Source organism: Phacochoerus africanus, chromosome 8 (assembly GCF_016906955.1).
Source record: "Phacochoerus africanus isolate WHEZ1 chromosome 8, ROS_Pafr_v1, whole genome shotgun sequence".
Taxonomy (NCBI): domain Eukaryota; kingdom Metazoa; phylum Chordata; class Mammalia; order Artiodactyla; family Suidae; genus Phacochoerus; species Phacochoerus africanus.
In genome coordinates this window covers 81616082-81633865 of record NC_062551.1, presented here as the reverse complement: position 1 = coordinate 81633865, position 17784 = coordinate 81616082, and the positions used below count along the sequence as shown (strand labels likewise).

The 17784-nt window shown below is 54.7% G+C and overlaps 2 protein-coding genes across 10 annotated transcripts in view; one reads left to right on the top strand and one right to left on the bottom strand.

The window, feature by feature from the left end:
- The window catches only part of STPG1 (sperm tail PG-rich repeat containing 1), a 60539-nt gene extending 50903 nt beyond the window's left edge, over positions 1–9636 (top strand). For 2 of the 6 annotated variants that reach the window (XM_047792563.1, XM_047792564.1), the window contains exons 9-10: positions 5625–5815; positions 7685–9635. In XM_047792563.1, coding sequence (XP_047648519.1) covers positions 5625–5815; positions 7685–7761 — 268 coding nt within the window. In that variant the 3' untranslated portion in view covers positions 7762–9635. Of the gene's footprint in view, positions 1–5624; positions 5816–7684 lie in introns of all 6 variants that reach the window. The other 4 variants (XM_047792568.1, XM_047792565.1, XM_047792566.1 and 1 more) reach the window with 3 other exon arrangements.
- A 1706-nt stretch (positions 9637–11342) lies between these two features.
- GRHL3 (grainyhead like transcription factor 3) overlaps positions 11343–17784 on the bottom strand; it is a 36420-nt gene continuing 29978 nt past the window's right edge. For all 4 annotated transcript variants that reach the window (XM_047792561.1, XM_047792558.1, XM_047792560.1 and 1 more), the window contains 2 exons: positions 16336–16400; positions 11343–12224 (listed from right to left, as the gene is read on the bottom strand). In XM_047792561.1, the coding sequence (XP_047648517.1) occupies positions 12110–12224; positions 16336–16400 (180 nt within the window). In that variant the 3' untranslated portion in view covers positions 11343–12109. The remainder of the gene's footprint in view (positions 12225–16335; positions 16401–17784) is intronic.

The following is a 17784-nucleotide window of genomic DNA, read 5'->3' as shown; positions in this document are numbered from 1 at the left end:
ATAGAGGAAGTCAGGCCACTGGAACTCCTGCCTACCAGTCTCACCAGCCCTGGGCAGGGGAGATGGTAGTGGTGGTGGGGGGTCACTTTCCTCTCCAGGAATTCAAATTCATCCTCGGAGAATTGGGGCAAGAACACTTTACGATGGGCCTGCATGAAGAAAATAAGGTAACCCACACAACTCACCAGGTTTGGCGGACGGTATGCTTTTGATCTGTGTAAGCTGTGTCTTTATGGAAGTGTGTGAGCGAGTCCTCAGCACTCACCTGATGTTTCGGGAGTGGCAGGTGCTGTGCTCAGGGCTGGAGAGGTGTCACAAAGTGCCTCTTTGCTATGGCCACGTTGCTGACTCAAAAGCTGAGAGGATTTACCAGCTTCTGGGGGGGGGGTGGTCTTTAGAGGAGGGGTGTCAGCCCAGGTTTCACTTCTTTAGGTCTCCAGTCTGTCGCAGGGGTGGATGACTCAGGGGATCAGGGTGAGTCAGGGTGAGGGCTTTTGGAGATCAAAATAGTTCCTCCTAGGCGCTGCCTTCCAATGCACGCTAGCAAGGAGGTGAAACACCCATTGACATCTTTCTAACCCTTGATCTGCTTCCTGGAGTTTTTAAGCCACTGGGTTTGCACAGACACGCTGTCCTGTCACGGCCAGAGCTGAAGAATCAAGCCCCGTTGGCCCCGCTCCAATTTGGGTAATTATGTCGGACCCACCTAAAGTTCCCCAGGGATTTTCAATTAGATATGGGATGCTTCTTCCCAAGCAGCTGTAATCTGTCACCCGCTACCCTGTTAAACAGATACTGCATTCCACCCCAGAGGCAATCAGCTGCCCTTTAATGATGAGAAAAAATTGCCCCTTTATCCCTCCCAACCCTGGGAATCCTTGAGGCAGAGTGAATCTGTGCTTGGGAGTGTCCCGAGGGTCTCAGATGCCCTCCCCAAGTGACCTGCTGAGAGCTCAGAGATGTCTATTATTCTTGGGCGATTTGCAAACAGCTCATGTTGGAAGCTGCAAACACACTTAATCCAGTTGCGGCCAACTCAGAGCCTTTGATAGATGTTTTCTTTCCACAGGGCAGGACCAGGTTGGCTTTTATAACTGGGTGATGAGGCTCATAAAAACCCCTGTCACAATGCACTGTGGCTGCCCTGGCCTTTGTGATTTGCCCAAGCTCACTGTGACCCGGAAGGACTAGCCCTGCACCATGATAAAACTGTCAGGTGCGGTTCAGCTGCCTGCTTGCTTCAACCCCTCTGCTTTTCTCTGTAGTTAGGCAAATGTCTCAGGAATAGGGACCAGGGCCCCAGAAATCGATAAGACGCCAGCCCCTACCTTAAATAGCTAAGCAGGTAAAAAGGACAGAAAATCCAGTGTTTTGTGCAGAGACATGGAGAATGGCCACAGTGTATTGAGGGGCCAGTTATGCTGTACTCAGGGCTTTCCTGGACATTATCTAGTGTCTTCTTACAGCTCTCCCACAGAGCAGACTTTTTACATCGAGTTTACAGATGACTGCAGACTCACTGAAGTGGTGGAGCAGGGTGGAATCCAGGTCCATTTGACTCCAAAACCCATGCTCCTCTATGGGGCCACAGCAGGGAGATGGGGCAGGGAAAGGGCAGTGGCTGGAGAAGTTTCCCTGGAGGCGGTGAGAAGGAAGAGGGAGTTCGCAGGGAAAGGAGGTGCTCCTGGCAGGAGGAACAGCATGGCAGGAGTGTGGAGTTGCTGGATGGCGCCGGTGCTGGGCGTTTCTGGGAGGTGACCCGGGTGAGCGGCCTGGAGGTCAGGGCTGCATTCAGAGGTCGTCGGTAGAAGCTTTCCTTTGGCCCCTCATCAGGGTCTGTAAGGGGGGATGATCGGGAACCCACGCTGACAGCCCGGAGTTCGTGGGTGGCTGGAGGGTTGCAGGCGTGGGTTCACAAGGGCTCAGCCTTGTGCCCTGATTCCTGCCACGATTTACCACTTGTCCCTTGTCCATGTTTTTGCCCCCGCTGTTTCCTCAGAGAGAAATATCCCCTTCTCCACGTTTGCTACCTGAAGAATTCCTGCTTACCTTTCAGGGCAAATGTTACCTCTTCTAGGGTAGGGTAGATTCACCCAGCTGGAGTCAGTCTTCGTGACCTCTGGCCTAACGTTTCTTTTTTCTTTTTCTTTTTGTCTTTTTAGGGCCGCACCTGTGGCATATGGAGGTTTCCAGGCTAGAGGTCTAATCAGAGCTGTGGCTGCCAGCCTACACCACAACCACAGCAACACAGGATCCTTAACCCACTGAGCAAGGCCAGGGATCGAACCTGCATCCTCGTGGATATTAGTCAGGTTCGTTACCACTGCGCCATGATGGAAACTCCTTCATTTTTGTTTTTTTTTCAAATGATACTTGAGTAAAACACTTGTTAATCTTCACAGCAATCCTTGGTGGTAGGTATTATTATTCACTGTTTTATAGAAGAAACTGAAGCTTGGGGAGGTGAAGAGATTTGCCAAGGACACACAGCTAGTGAATGAGGAAGTGCAGGGTCAAAGTCAGGTCTGGCTAAGGGCAACGCCTGTACTGCCTTAAGGTGTTACCTGTCATGATTGCCTCCAGCAGTGGATTGTGGAACCCTCGGGAGCATTCAGGGTCTGTCAGGTGGTCTGGACTCCCCAGAGTGCCAGGCACAGAGCTGCACAGGTGGTTGATATTCTTTTTTTTTTTTTGTCTTTTTGCTATTTCTTGGGCCGCTCCCGTGGCATATGGAGGTTCCCAGGATAGGGGTCAAATCGGAGCTGTAGCCGCTGGCCTCCGCCACAGCCACAGCAATGTGGGATCCAGAGCCACGTCTGAGACCTACACCACAGCTCACAGCAACACCGGATCCTTAACCCACTGAGCAAGGCCAGGGATCAAACCTGCAACCTCATTGTTCCTAGTCGGATTCATTAACCACTGAGCCACGACGGCAACTCCTACAGGTGGCTGATATTCTCCAAAGATCCAGGGAGCTGAGCTGGTGGGGCTGAGCCTCTTCTGAGCAGGTGAACGGAGGAGAGAGGGGGCCTCTCATCCACTCTCGGCAAGAATACTGGCAGGACGAGGCCCCGGCCTACCCTGCCCCTGCAGGCTATCCCCAGACAGGAGAGAAGATAACTCACCATCTCCCCAAAGTCTCAGGGTGACCCAGACCCCTGGGGTGACCTTGTGCGGTGGTTGGCTCGTTCCAGCTCTAACTTCCAGGGATCAGCACCAGTCACACACTTATCAGATCTCTGGAGGTGATTTAATGGGGTGAGGCTTTTCTTTATGAGGGGAGAAGGGTGGGTCACACACCATCCCCGGGTCTTCCACGCAGACCGGAGGGGAAGAAAGGAGGCAGGTTTTCTTGTTTCTTGTGGGCACCTTGGTTCTAAACATAAGCATCCAAGCCAGCTGTCTCTCCATCCCACCAGGGGAGCCTCAAGCAGGTTTATGGTGGCTGCCAGCAGCCTTCATGGCAGTGGGAGTGTCCGTCCTGCTGCAGGGTGTGACTGGTGAGGGACCCAGTCTGCCTTTCCTAAGGCTCTGTTGCTTCTTGGGGACCAGGCAGTAGGCGGTGGTACTGCAAGGGATCGTGATAATAACAAGTGCTTTTACTGAGCACTTACTGTGTGCTGGCGCTCTGCTAGGCACCTGAGATACCTCTTCTCCAGTCATCACCTTCCGTAGGAGGAGTGAGGGTCGCTGCTCCTTGCTCTGGGAACAGAGACGTCGAGGGACTTGGCCAATTGGAATTCAGATTCAGGTCCATAGGACCCTAAAACCTGAAAATTTGGAGTTCCCATTGTGGCTCATAGGGTTAAGAACCTGCCTAGTATCCATGAGGATGCAGGTTTGATCCCTGGCTCTGCTCAGTGGGTTAAGGATACAGTGCTGCCATGAGCTGTGGCACAGGTTAAAGCAAGGCTCAGATCTGGTGTGGCTGCAGCCAGCAGCTGTAGCTCCGATTTGACCTCTAGCCCTGAAACTTCAATGTGCCATGGGTGCAGCCCTAAAAATAAAAAAAACGAAACCTTAAAAATCTTCCGCCCCACCATGATGCCCTCCCCAACAGGTAGGCACTGAGACTGAAGGGCCAGGGCTGACATTACCATTAATTGCTCTGTGACTTTGGGTGACTGACTTTCTCTCTCTGGGCACCAAATTCTTTAGCAAAATAAGGAGGGCGGATAGGACATCTCTAGGTCCAAGTTTAAGAACACCTCTGCTTCCAAAGGGGTTGGCTGAAGGGCAGCAGAGTTCTAGCGCCTCCTCTGTTTGGATGGGTTGGCTTTGAGCTGGGGTGAGTCTCCTGTGGCTGTTCGGGACTCTGAGAAATTTTTCTTCCTTTTGGTGAGAGACCTTGAAGTAGCTTCAGGTGGGAGGTGAAGCAGGCAGCAGAGTAGGGGGATTCCTCTAACAATCCCAGGACCCCTGGGCAACGCCGGGGACCTCTGTGAATCCAGGCCTGATGGGAGGTCGCAGCTGGAAGGGACCTCAGAGCTGGTCTGTCCAAGCCCTCATTTTACAGCTGGGGGCACTGAGTCCCAGGGTGAGTTAGTGACAAGAGCTAGGGCTCGAGCATAGGTTCCATTTCACTTTCATTTATCCTCTTTGTACCAGGCATAAATTAAGACGCCTTTCCTGAAGGAGGGGGAGACCTGCAGACAGACAATTGCAATCTAAATGGTGATCGTTATTCAGAGGTCTCTTGATTTCCACCCCAGGATGTTTCCACTCCTGCCTCCTGCCTTGCCAGAGAGAGATTCCATAGGTTTCTGAAGCACCAATGCTGGAAGGGCCTCTAAAGATCTCCTAGTCTTGGGGTGGCAACTCCTGGGAATTCAGGATGCCTCTTCCTATTTCCTGGCCATGGCAGACATCACAAGTGGCTCACCCATGCTCTTAGCATAGAGCCCAACTGAAGCCTCAGTTCTTTACAGGGAGCCCCAACCCAGCACCAGGAAGCAGTCAGAGGTGGCACATGGCAGCAATGCTGTCCATCACACCTGATTAGCACAGCAATATCATCCACCACAGCAGTGTGTCTGAGCTCTCACTTTGTGTTGGGCCCTGTGCTGACACCTGTGTTCTAAGGGTACCATCTCCTTTAACCCTGACAGCAAGCCCACAGCTAGATGTGCCTGACCGCCTTGTGCAGGTGCAGAGACTGAGGTCCAGGGCCCCCAGCTCCCTAGCGGTGGGGCTGGAGCAAGAGATGGGTCTCCTGGTGCCACGTCCGGTCCTCTCTGCCAATGGCTCAGCACTGAGCTGGCCTTGGCTAGTCTACAAACTGCCATCCCCCGAGGAGTTCCCTTTGTGACTCAGCAGTTAACAAAGCCGACTAGGATCCATTAGGATGCAGGTTTGATCCCTAGCCTCGCTCGGTGGGTTAAGGATCTGGTGTTGCCATGAGTTGTGGTGTAGGTCACAGACGTGGCTCAGATCCCGCATTGCGGTGGCTGTGGTGTAGGCCGGTAGCTGTGGCTCCAATTGGACCCCTAGCCTGGGAACTTCCATATACAGAGGGCGCAGCCCTAGAAAGAAAAAACAAAGCAAAACAAAACAAAAACCCCAAACCAAAAAACTGCCATCTCCCCAATAGAGATATCTTTCCCATTTTGTCTTTTCTGAAGGAGAAACCCCATCCTGAACTTCTCTGCCCAGCCTTTGCCTCTGCCCCCCAAGCCGCCTCTTCCAGGCCCCGGCCAGTACGAGATCGTGGACTACACAGGGCCCCCCAAGCACTTCATCTCTAGTGCGTCCTTTGTGTCCAACACCAGCCGGTGGACAGCGGCGCCAGCCCAGCCAGGCCTGCCCGGCCCAGGTCAGAGGACTGCTTCAAATGACTGTAAAAACCAAACCTGGAATTGTTTGTCATTCCTGGGCCATCAAGCGCCACTGATTTATGGGCTGTTTGCCAAACAGTTTACAGGGGTTAAGCGTGGATCTAGAAGTCTCTTCAGCTCATGCTCTCAGAGTATGAAAGGTGGAGGGGTTTTGTTTGTTTTTTAAGGTGAAAGGGCTCTTAGAGATGCTCTAGGCCAGGGATTTATAACTGAGGACTGTGAATGTTCGAGGGGCCTGAAGATGGGTTGCAGGCACCTTGTCACCCTGAAATCATCTGCAGATTTGGAGCATGCAGACGTTATTTTGGTGGCTGGGGAGAGCCAGTGTTTTTGTCCAAAAGGTTCTTGTTCTTAAAAATGTTGAATCATGGCTCTAGTCTGGTGGAGCCACCTCACAGATGGGGAAGGTCCTGAGAGCGAGGTGTCACAGTCCCACTGTGGGCCGTGCCCACCCCTCTCCTCTATGTGTGTCTGTTGTGAAGTACAGCAGGGCTCCAGCAGAGCGGGTCTTTGCAGCCATCTAGTTCTGCGGCCTTTTACAGGTGGGTTCAAGCTGCAGGTCTCTGTTACCTAGGATCTGCCTGAGAGCTGATAGCCTCAGGGACTGGCTCCAAGGGCTGGTCTCTGCACTCCCCCGACCCCCCGCCTGCTTGTGGCTCTCAGTGGAGCCCTTAGCTATTGACCGCCCCCCCGCACCAGCCAGGGTGGGTGGCCTTGGGACCGACAGGTAGGCTGGTAGGCAGGTCTGTGAAATTCAGCTTTTCAGTGAGCGCTGCTGGGGATGCAAGAATGACTTAGGCCCAGGCCCTGTCCCCAGAGGTGTCACCTTCCCTCCACATACTCAGATGGGTAAAACGTAAGGTAGATGGGACAGGGAGCACGTCATTCTCATGGCTTTGGTCTTGGGAACATAGTCATAAGGAAGCCAGCAAGGGCCGGAGGTTTGGCCTTGGGGTCATCTGGTCCGTCCAGGTAGAACTCAGCTTGGGCCAGCACATGTCCGAAAGCTCCATGTGCGTGGTGAGCTCCAGGACCCCGGTGACCAGCCGGGTCCTTGTCTGACCCTGTTCGGCCCAGAGCTCTAGGAGTTTTTTTCTGAGCTTTCTGGCCATGCTGTGATCATCTAGGCCAAGTGAGCTTCCTTGAGCTCCCCCTTCCTTTCCCCCCACCCCCCGCCTGGCATAAGCACATGCAAACATCTGCCTCCTTGGCTTCCAGTGGATGCAGGCCTACCTGGACTGCCACGGCTGCCACCTCCCTGTTATACCAGGCTCCTTGTAATACCAGAGGCCGTGTGTGGCCCTTGTGAACCAAATTAGCATGAGAGGTTTCAGTCACCCCAGGTTGTGGGTCCCAAGCCCTTGAGTGGTCCTGGCTGCTGTTGTCATGCTTTTTAGTTTTTTGGAAATTTCTGAACTAAATCAAACAGCATCCCGCTAAAAGCTGACACCTTGTTTCTGCAAGAGTATTTTTCTACTCTATATTTTTTTCAAATTTCATGCAAAACTCTTTTGTAAATTTTCTTCTATTAAAAAAGTTAAAGGTTGCTCTAGTGTGGGTTCAATCCCTGGCTGGCTTGGGAACTTCCACAGGTGTGACCAAAAAAAAAAAAAGTATATATGTATATATATATATGGTTGAAGAAGGTGGGAAGCCAGAGTTCAGGTCCTGCCTCAGCCAGTTAGGTGCCAGATGACCCTGGGCCAGTCCCTGCCTCTCTGTCTCCCCACATGTAAGGTCCAGGGGCAGGACAGGGTCCTGCCGGCCTTGCCAGCTCTGATGTAGAATGCCAGAGCCTTGAGAACTGGCCTTTTGTCTCTTAATGCTGTCTCCCTCTCTCCTCACAGCCACATACAAGCCGGAATTGCCTGGAAAACAGTCTTTTCTCTACAATGAGGACAACAAGTGGATCCCAGTGTTGTAGTCACCTTGCCTGAGCTCGAGAAGCGCCCTGGCCACTGGCTGTCCATCCGGGTGTCCCAGGATGTTCATTCAGAGAGCACCAACTTCGTGTGTGACAGCTGATGACTTCGGGACAGCTCTGCCGCCCCAGCCTGGTGTTAGAACTGGGCTGCTGCATTTGTCCTTGTCTTGAGCTGCCCCCTGGACAGAGCCTCCCTCGGTCACTTTGCCATGCAGCCGCCATCTGGGCCAGCTTCTGCACAGATCCCCTCAGATTTCAGGTGTCCCTGAAGCTCCAACTCCAGGAGAAGAAGGCTGGTGGCAGATGCCCCATCTAGAAGCCTGATGCTGAGCCAGGGCCCTGGAGCCACAGGATAGATGACACGGGGCCTCAGCCCCAGCTCTCTTCCCATCCTCTAGCCTTGACTTCTGGACTCCTCCCAGAATTCCAGGAGCTGGAAAGGCCAGAGGCACTGTGACAGGAACATGAAAAGCATGGCAGCGAGTCATTGTCATCACATGGTTGCCCACCCGCAGGAGAGGCCGCCACATCGTTTACTGGCCTGTGCTTGATGGACAGCCACAGGCGGGACCTGCTGGGGCCAGAGCCCTGGGCGCGGTGGTGTGAGGGGCACCTGCCAATTTTTCCACCTGGACTTTTGCCTCCCCTGGCCCGGTCCCATCCCCTCCCACCTCCCGCTCAAATTCAATATGACCTTAATGGATCCTTTCTGCCTGCCAAGTCATTTCTCCTCAGCAAGAGGAAGATTCTCAAAGAACCAAGAGGAACTAGAGTTAACCACTCATCCCCTCCTTCCCCAACCATTGACGCATCTTTCGCTCATGAGCCAAGGTGGCTGATGCTCTCCCCCCGCTGCATCTGCCTGGGGCCCCGCTGCCCCTTGGCTCTCTCCTTGACCTTCCTCCAGGAATGGTAGTCCAGACCTGGCTGCTGACAGGCTCTCCCTTTGGGGAGGGGTGGGCGAGGAAGAGGGAGGAGAGGAGGGAATGATGTGTCTCATTAAACTGAGTTCTCATTTCTCTCAAAAGCTGGCCTCCTTGTGAGCCTCGCATTCCAAATGCCACTCTACTCTGGGGTGCCTGGGAGGTGGCCTGGAGCTCAGCACCAAGAGCTTCCGAGGTCTGGACCTGAAGGCAGACACCCTGTGCTGCCGTCAGCTCAGGTCCTTAGCTCCTCCTGGAGGTGAGGAGTTGGATCAGAATTTGGGGGCTCAAGGCCAAGCACTTCCAGGGCTGAGTGGGCAAGACAAGGAGCAGAACAGATGAGGCAGCAGGGGTCTGGGAGCTGAGGCTGCTGCCCAGCTAAAAGCCAGCTGTCTATTGCTGGATCTGCAGATTCAGAGACATTTTAAAATGTGAAACCTCCTGGAGTTCCCGTCATGGCTCAGTGGAAACATCTGACTAGTATCCATGAGGACGCAGGTTCAATCCCTGGCCTCGCTCAGTGGGTCAAGGAGCTGACATTTTCATGCACATTGTACTGGCCTGGGGGCTTTAAAATTACTGAGGCCTGGGCCTAAACCCCAGAAATTCTGATTTACTTGCTCCAAGGTGTGGTCTGGGCAGTGGGGACAGAAGCTGCCTGGGTGATTCTGATGGGCAATCAATGTGGAGAAGACGGCCTTCCTGCTTCCTGCGGCTCCAGAAGGAATGAAAAGACACTGAGTGCCCCTGGCGTGCCTGGCAATGTGCTGACGCTCTGCATACATTTTGCCATTTCACCCTCACGTGGCACCTGCTCTGACATCCAGGGTCATGTCACCGCAGCAGCGAGGCCTGTGGGGGCAGAGCAGTTCGGGGTGCTCCCAGGGTCCCTCCAGCCGTGCCAGGCAAGCCGCGAAGGAGCCTGAGGCCAAAGGAAACATCAGTAATACTGATCCTCACTTAGAAGTTTTGATATTTTGTTCATCATGGGTTTGGGTTTTTTTTTTGTTTTTTTTTATAGATGAATAGATGTTTTTAATATAAATATTCTAGGGTTTGGGTTTTTTGGTGGGGTTTTTTTGCTTTGTTTTTTTTTTGCCTTTTTTCTAGGGCTGCTCCCGAGGCACATGGAAGTTCCCAGGCTAGCGGTTGAATCAGAGCTGTAGCCACCAGCCTACACCAGAGCCACAGCAACTTGGGATCCGAGCTGCGTCTGTGACCTACACCACAGCTCAGGGCAACGCCAGATCCTCAACCCATTTAGCTAGGCCAGGGATCGAACCTGAGTCCCCATGGTTCCTAGTCAGATTCGTTAACCACTGCACCACGACGGGGACTCCATTTTTGCCTTAATTTAAAAAGACATTGCATGACTTGATCACTGAGCTCTGGTTCCTCTTAATTTGCACCAGACGCTAGGGTCTCCCTTGCCTGATCTGAGTCCTGGTCCCAGGGCTTTGGGAATCAGGACTCTAGGCTGGCTCTCAGAGCTGGAAGGCCCTTGGAGACATCTACAGTTTTCAAATTTTTTTAAAAAAGTTTTGTTTAGGCAAAAGTTTACGAGAGGCGTTCCCGTCGTGGCACAGTAGTTAACGAATCCGACTAGGAACCATGAGGTTGCAGGTTCGATCCCTGCCCTTGCTCAGTGGGTTAACGATCCGGCGTTGCTGTGAGCTGTGGTGTAGGTTGCAGACACGGCTCGGATCCCACGTTGCTGTGGCTCTGGCGTAGGCTGGCAGCTACAGCTCTGATTCGACCCCTAGCCTGGGAACCTCCATATGCCGCGGGAGCAGCCCAAGAAACAACAAAAATACAAAAAAAAAAAAACCAAAAAACAAAACAAAACAAAACAAAACAAAAGTTTACGAGAGATCTTGGTTCGTAAATGAAGAAAAGCAGAGCTTCTATGATCAAAGTTTGGGGCGTCACGGCCTACCTGCTGTCCCCACCCCCACCTCATGGGGGGGTTTTGAGACCCACCAGCGAACCCTGCGCCTCTAGAGGTAAGAGCAGCCTGACGACCCAGCTAGGCCATGGCCCTCACTTTAGAGCCCAAGGAGCTGAGGACTGGAGGTGGTGGCGGCCGGTAAGGCAGAAGGAAGGAGGGCAGGACACTCTGACTTGTCCTCTGCCCTTCAGGGGAAATAAAGGCCTTGATCTGTGGCAGTTGTCAATTCCTCTCGTGTAAACACTCCCTCCAACATCTCGACATGACCGTGGACTTGGGGGGAGAGAGCACAATTGCTTCTGTGAGCTGGTAGGAGCTGGCTCCAGGAAGAGTGAGTTGGTGGAGAGCATGAGGGTGAAAATGGCACTGGCGCTCCGGTGACACGCTCCCTGCCCTGGGCTCCGTGCGCTGGCCCGGCTGGGAGGCCCTTGGCAAGGGCGTCCCAGGATGTCTTCTCTGGAGGAGGGGACCCGAGGTTGTGACGTTCAGCCTCTGGACCACACAGGACCACACTGGGCACCAGGACTCTGCTGCCTTCCAGGTGGGCACCTCTGCCTCCCCAGGGCCCAGTACATACCACCAGCCGTCAAGTCCAAGGCAAGCCGCTCACAGATAGAGAAGGAAAGGCATTGTTTACGTCCACGCTCTCTTTCTGGAAGACTTTCACACAAGGACCAAGCGTAGCATTTGAAGTAATACATAAGTAGAATTTTATTACTAAATACCATATGAGTATACAAAATGCATAACTGAATAACAGCTAAAAAAATAGTCCAAGAAATGTGAAATACACATTTTTTGAAATGATAAAAATGTATCCATGAAAAATATAAAATGTTGCATATATATACACAATATATACTTATATATATATTTATATATATATATATCACATAAATGACAATTGTAAATAAGAAATGTGTACAACAGCGAGCGGCCCCTTTGTTCCAGTCGGTCGACTCCTCTCCCTCTTGGGTTGAGGGAGTCTCTGAGGAGTGCTTCCACTACAGTGTCTTTTAAAAGGCATTTGCACGGCAAATCCAGTGTTTTCAGGGTAACTAACTGACCAGAGGAAGAGAAATCACTGGTCTGAAGATGGTGGAAGAATCAAGAATGGAGCGAAGCGTCGGGTGAGCTTGGGGACACAGGGTCCACGTCCCCCCGGGAACGCAGCCTGCCGGAGATGGGCGGCAATGAAGAGTCTTTGGGAGGCACGAGTCCGCTGGGCACGTCACCAAGACGGCCTGACTGCTGGGCAGGTGTGGCAGGAGGTTCAGAGAGCAGATCCAAGCACGACAAGGGGGTTCCGATCAGAACACCTCCCAGGTCCCTTCCTGGCCTGGACACACGGGGGAGGGACTCCCGGGCCTCTTCCCTCGGCGGGAGGAGAGGGTGCGTGCGGCGCGGGGCTGCGTCCCAGCTGGCTCCCGGCCTGGAGCCCGTTCCCAGAGGTCCGAGGGGGGGGCGCGCGCAGGCCTCACAGCTCCTTAAGGATGATCTGGATCTTGCCGTCCAGCTCCCCCATGTCCAGCAGGAAGGCGACGTGGTTGCTGTAGTGCTGAATGATGTTGTTGTCCATGTTGACCAGGATTCTGGGAGAGAAGGGCAGGCCCGGTCAGACGGGGGCAGGCCCGTCACCGGGCTTCGGTGTGGAGAGGACGACAGTGAGGGCTGCTGCCTATCGGCGGCCCCCAGCACCTCAGGCACCTCGTGGACTTTCTGACCCTCATGACACCTGCAAGGTGGGCATTCACTGTCCCACTTCAAGGGGAGGACACAGATCCCGAGGGGCGGAGCCCAACTCAAACCCGGGCCTGCTGGCGGCCACCCCCACCCACCGCCGCGCCAGGTGGCCCCGCCTCACACACACGAGCGTGGACTAACGCGTGGCTCTGGGAAGCCGCAAGGCTCCTTAGTCACCCGGCCTGACCAAGCACTTGGACACGGACTGTGAGTTCAAGTGCAGAAGGTGTGGTGGGTGGACCAGGGAGGTCTGGGTTCAACGAGAGGCTGTCATGTTGTCACTCAAGTGTGCCTGCCTGGCTAGAGGCAGGTGCCACACAAGCCCCTGAGTCCCCAGCCCAGGAAACTAAAAATCAGGGATGGCTTCATGGACTTGAGGGGCTTGGCCCTCTCCCCACCCCACCCCCACGCCCCACACTCTTCGGGCAAGGACCTGGGTCAACCTGAGAGGGACAGAGCTCTGCAGGGGGTCGGAGCCATAGCACAGCCAAGGGCACCCCTCTAGGAACCGCCTCCCCAGTGAGGGGCCCACCAGGCTGTGACTGACTGAGCGCAGAGGCTGCCCTTCCGTATTGGGTGGGAGCTTGCCTCCCTCCATGCCCCCAGCCGCCCCGCCGCATCTGCAGGCCTCCTTTCTGGGTACACGGCCTTGCTCCACACCGAAACAAAGGTCCTGCCCTCCAGGAGTTTAGAATCTAGCAGCGCCTGGCAGAATGAATCTTTGCCACGGCGTCACCTCAGTCCCCAGGCGGGGAAGCTGAGGTTCAAAGTAGCAAAGTCCTTTGCTCTGGGCCACACAGTCACGAGAGGGCAGAGCTGAAATTGGAATCCAGACTTTTTTCTCTTTCGACTGCATCGTTTTTTAGAAAAACAAAACTAAACAAAACACAAAACCCTATCAATATGAGTTAGGGAGTAACATATCAAAGGAAGGCAAAATCCAGCACTGGGGAGAGTTCAGATGAGACATGATAACTTAAGTGGGGCGGGAGCGGGGGTGAGGATCCCAGACTCCTACCCCTGCCAGCTAGCCACCTGTCTGCTCTTCTGAGGGCCCTAGGAGAGGTGGTGGCCTTGTGCCCCTGAGACCCCCCAGGTCAGGAGGGGCATGGAGAGCGCGGAGGGCTGAGGCCTACTGCCCAGGCCTAGCTGTCTCTGTGGCAGCATCCAGCTGCTGCTGCTTTCCAGAAGGAAGTTTGGGCTCAGGCTCCGAGGCCTGGGTGCGGACTGCCAGCATCTAATCACAAGATCCCGCTTCCCGGGTCCTGCTTGCAGTTTCTTCATATCACAGAGGATCTCTGTCTGGGGCTGCAGGCAGGGGACAGAGCAGAGGAGACCCGGGCTGGGGCAGAGCGCTAAGCACTCTGTCAGCTTTGGGGCTTTGGTTTGGTGTTTCATGTAGTGGCATTTATTGGATGCTTCTAGGGGCCAGGCCTGTGTAAGTGCCCTGTGCGCACTAACTTGAAGTCTGGCTCCCTCCCGCTCCCGGGCAGGGCCTCGCAGCAGGCCCAGAGGGCAGACCCGCGTCCCAGGAAGCCCAGGCAGGCCCACAGACCCCTTCCCCTCAGGCCAGTGACAACCGGGCCCTAGAGGCAGGGGCTCATCAGGAACCACTGTCCCAGAATAGGGCCCTCTTGTCACTTGCCAGCTTCTGACTGTTTTCTGTCCTGGTTCACAGGGAACCCCTGGCCAGCTGCCAGCAAAAACCATGCTCTTGCTAATCTTTCAAGCACTCAGTGGTGCTTGCAGAGCTGATTGTATCTACCTTTGTCCAGAGGACTTTCTGGAGGTTTCTGTGAAAATAAACCAGGCCAGTGATTACAATTTCCTGTTCCTGAAATGAAGGAGGTAGCAAATGAGCCTGGCCTCTCTTCTCCCACAGGTTTTTTTGGGGGGAATTCCTCTCATTTAGGCATCTTAGATAATCCTAGGCCTGAGGTTTCATGGGTAGGGTGTGTATGGGGTGTGGGTGCTTCTGAAGGCCCGCTGGGTGACACCCTGGGCTATGGGGCTGGGCGAATAAATTGGCTGGTCTGGCCACAGCCTTTATTTGCACATGGCTTAGTGGTTAGAGGAACAAGCAGGAGGCAAGATGAAATAGTGGGTGCATGCACAGGCTTTAGATGGGCCAGGATCCCTCCTGCCAGCTGCTAACTCTGCGACCCTGGGGCTACTCTGAACCTCAGTTTCCTCATCCAGATTCGAAGGGTTAATGACATGATGCCAGGGAGTTCTTGAACACAGCACTGAGCACGTAGGAAGTGCTCCACAAATGGAGTTACCATAACGGTGGATGGACAAGCTGGCTGGGTGCTGAGGGAAAGACTTGCGGCTCGGCCAGTGGGGCTGAGAGGTGGGGCGTCCTTGATGCTCCCCTCCCGAATCACCCGCAAAGGCATTTCTCAGCCCCTCAGCACAGCTTGTGGTGGGTTCTGTAAGGGAGGCTGGTGGTGGCACGGGGTTGGCAGCCAGGGGGTGTGGACACTGGCACTAAAGGGGAAGTGGGGCTGGGCTTGTCTGGGCAAAGCAGAGCCTGCCCTCCACTGGGAGATGGCTTCCGCCCCAGAGAGCATGTGGGCCCCAGTTTGAAACCGAAACTCGGAAGGAAAAAAACACACAGGAACCCCAGACACTCATACAACCAAAACCAAACGGATTCTTTCCCAGGGGCTGCGGGGCGGCACATCTTACCTCTTCTACGGGAGGCTGGGTGGGAGCCCAGGGGAGGGAGGCGGGGAGGCCGGCCTGTGAGGAAGGCGGTGGCCCCCCGGCCTGACTGGATAGGGGCTCAGACTGAGTACAAAACATGCATGCCTCACTGAAAGGAGAGCTGGCAGACAGTAGCCATGGGGCAAAGCCTGAGCACCTTCCAGGAACAGCCAGTAAGTGTAGCTGGAGTTAGCTGGACTGTCCCAAGCCGGAGGACAGGGCCTGAGCTGGGGGCGGGGGCTGGGGAGCTGTTTCCCAGGGCTCTGGTCCTATGTCCTCTAGGCAGGAAACGCTAGTGACAATTCCTCAGCACCCAGGGGCCCCCAGGCTGTGCTGGTGAAGTAACCTGGACAGCAAGGGCCACAGAGGCCCAGCTCAGTGGCCCTGAGCAGGCTGGACAGCTGCTAGGGGCCATCGCCTGGCCCTGCGGCTCCACCCCCCGTGCCCCCCACTGGCTGAGAAAGAAATCTCCTGGGCAGATAGCCAAGGCCGCAGTGGTCCTCGGTGCTAATCCCCTGAGCCCTCACAGTGGGGGCAGGTACTGCCCGGCCTCCTAGAAGGCCAAGCTTCACTCCCTCCTGCCCCGTATCCATGGAGCATCCCTGGCTGGGCTCCCTCAAGATGACGTCAGTTACGGGTCTCCCTGTCCTGGCTCATGGCCAGCTCTTTCCTTCATGAACCCCCGACCCAGCCGGCAGCAACTTGGCTGGGCCCGTCCGCCTCTGTGCCCTCACTCCACTGCTGCTGACCCTCTGAATGTTGCTTATCACTCCTGAGCTTCCGTCTCCCCATCTGTAAAATGTGAGTCACGGTATCCACCTCAAGGGGTGGCCGCGAGGGTTAAACGTGACAGGCTTAGCCCAGGACCTGACACGTAGTAGGTGGTCAAGCAAACGACCGTCACTATTGTCGTTACCATTACCATCAGATGGTTCCCTGGGGACCTGGGGTCAGAACCTGGGTCTTCTGACATGTGGCCCCGTGCTTCCCTCTCCACCCAAGTAGGTGGCGGATACCGGCCCTTCCCTCTGTCTCCAGGGAGTGATCAGTGTCTGGTCTCAGCAGCGGCCTTGGCCTGCCTGGCCGCTCTCCACCCCAGCTCCACGTCGCTGCCACTTCCCACGGACAGGGCCAAGTACAAACAGCTCGGCCCTGAGCAGCAGGCCTCTGCCAGGCAGAGCGAACCCGCCAGGAGCAGCCTGAGCCCACGCGTGAGGGGAGAGGGGCGGGCAGGAGCTTACAGGCACTCACCCTCGCTTGCATTTCTTGTAGACCTTGTGAATGTTCTCCTCCGGGAAGCCGTACTTCTCAGAGATCTGGAAGAGAAGGGCCGGGGGCGGTTACTGCCGGCCGCCCAAACCAGATTCAGACCCGTCTTTTTCTACCATGACTTTTAATTTCCGGGTTAAAAATAATAGATCCCTACTGTAGAAAAACACAGTGAAGAAAACTACAATCATTCATAATTCCGTCTCCCAGAGAGAATCAAGAATAATATCTGCACATTCCCTCTGTCTTTTGGCCACATGTACACAGACATCTGTGCATCTCGCATAGATAGTTTAGCTGTCATCGTACAAGCCCTCCCACATCGCAACAAACTCTGGACAAACAGCAGGCTTCGAGCTTGTAAAATATCCCACAGGGCGCCCACCATTCCCTTCAACCCTTGCCTGTCGCCAGACATCTGGATTTTTCCAGTGCGGAGGGCTCCCCACTCCCCAGCTGGCTGATCAGCTGAGCAAACCCCTGGTGGGTTTGCTCGAAGGGCTGCAGGAAGAATTAAAGGAACTGGTTCCCATGAAACACTTAGGACAGTTCCCGGTGTGTGCTAAATAAATCAATACTCAAAAATGGTCACTGTGCCTATGTTATCAGCGGAGCAATGGGGACGCTCCTGCCTGGTGTGTGGGGTGGGGGGGAGATAACCCAAATATCCACCCTTTCTGGCGGGAACTATTAACCCCATCTGATGGGCAAGGATGCCGAGCTTGAGGGAGATGAGGCTCATGCCCAAGGCCTAGCCGAGAGCCCAGGTTTCCTGTCTCTGTCACATCCCAGAACGTGGGTGCTGAAGCTACAGGTGAGGAAACCGCAGCCTGGGGCCTGTGAGCGACCCGGTGGAGCTCCCACAGCCAGAGTCAGCCCGCTTCTCCCCAGACCTCCTGAGGTTTCCTGTGAGGCAGAAAGCACCGGTCTGGTCCCAGCACCACCGCTTGGGTTTGCAGAACTCTGAACAAGGCACCCTGCTTTGCCGAGCCTCAGTTTCCTCATTGGTAAAGCGAGTGTCACCCAGGTGGTTCCACACGGCTAGGTCCCCAGGGAGAGCTCGGGCCAACCCTGCTGGTTAGAATTACTGGCTGCCTTGGAGCCGCAGGCTTCAGATTGAGGTTGTCCCTCTGGGCCTTTTAGGAGGAGGGGCCAATCCGGCTCCTCAGGTGGTCTCTGCCTTGACAGAGATCTCACCAGGCAAGGAAAGTTCTTAGACGACTTATCCTAAGGACAACGCGGCTGCAAGCTACCAGGAAGTTCTCAAGGCAGGCTAAGCAAGAATTTAGGAACTTTCTGACTATATGTTGCACAAAGACAACTGCTTGGCATGGCTGCCCCATAAGGCAGTGAGCTCCCCATCCCTGAGGTACGCAAGTCAAGTGTGGGCCCCCACTCGGAAGAACTGTTGGAGAGGAAGCTCAAGCACCA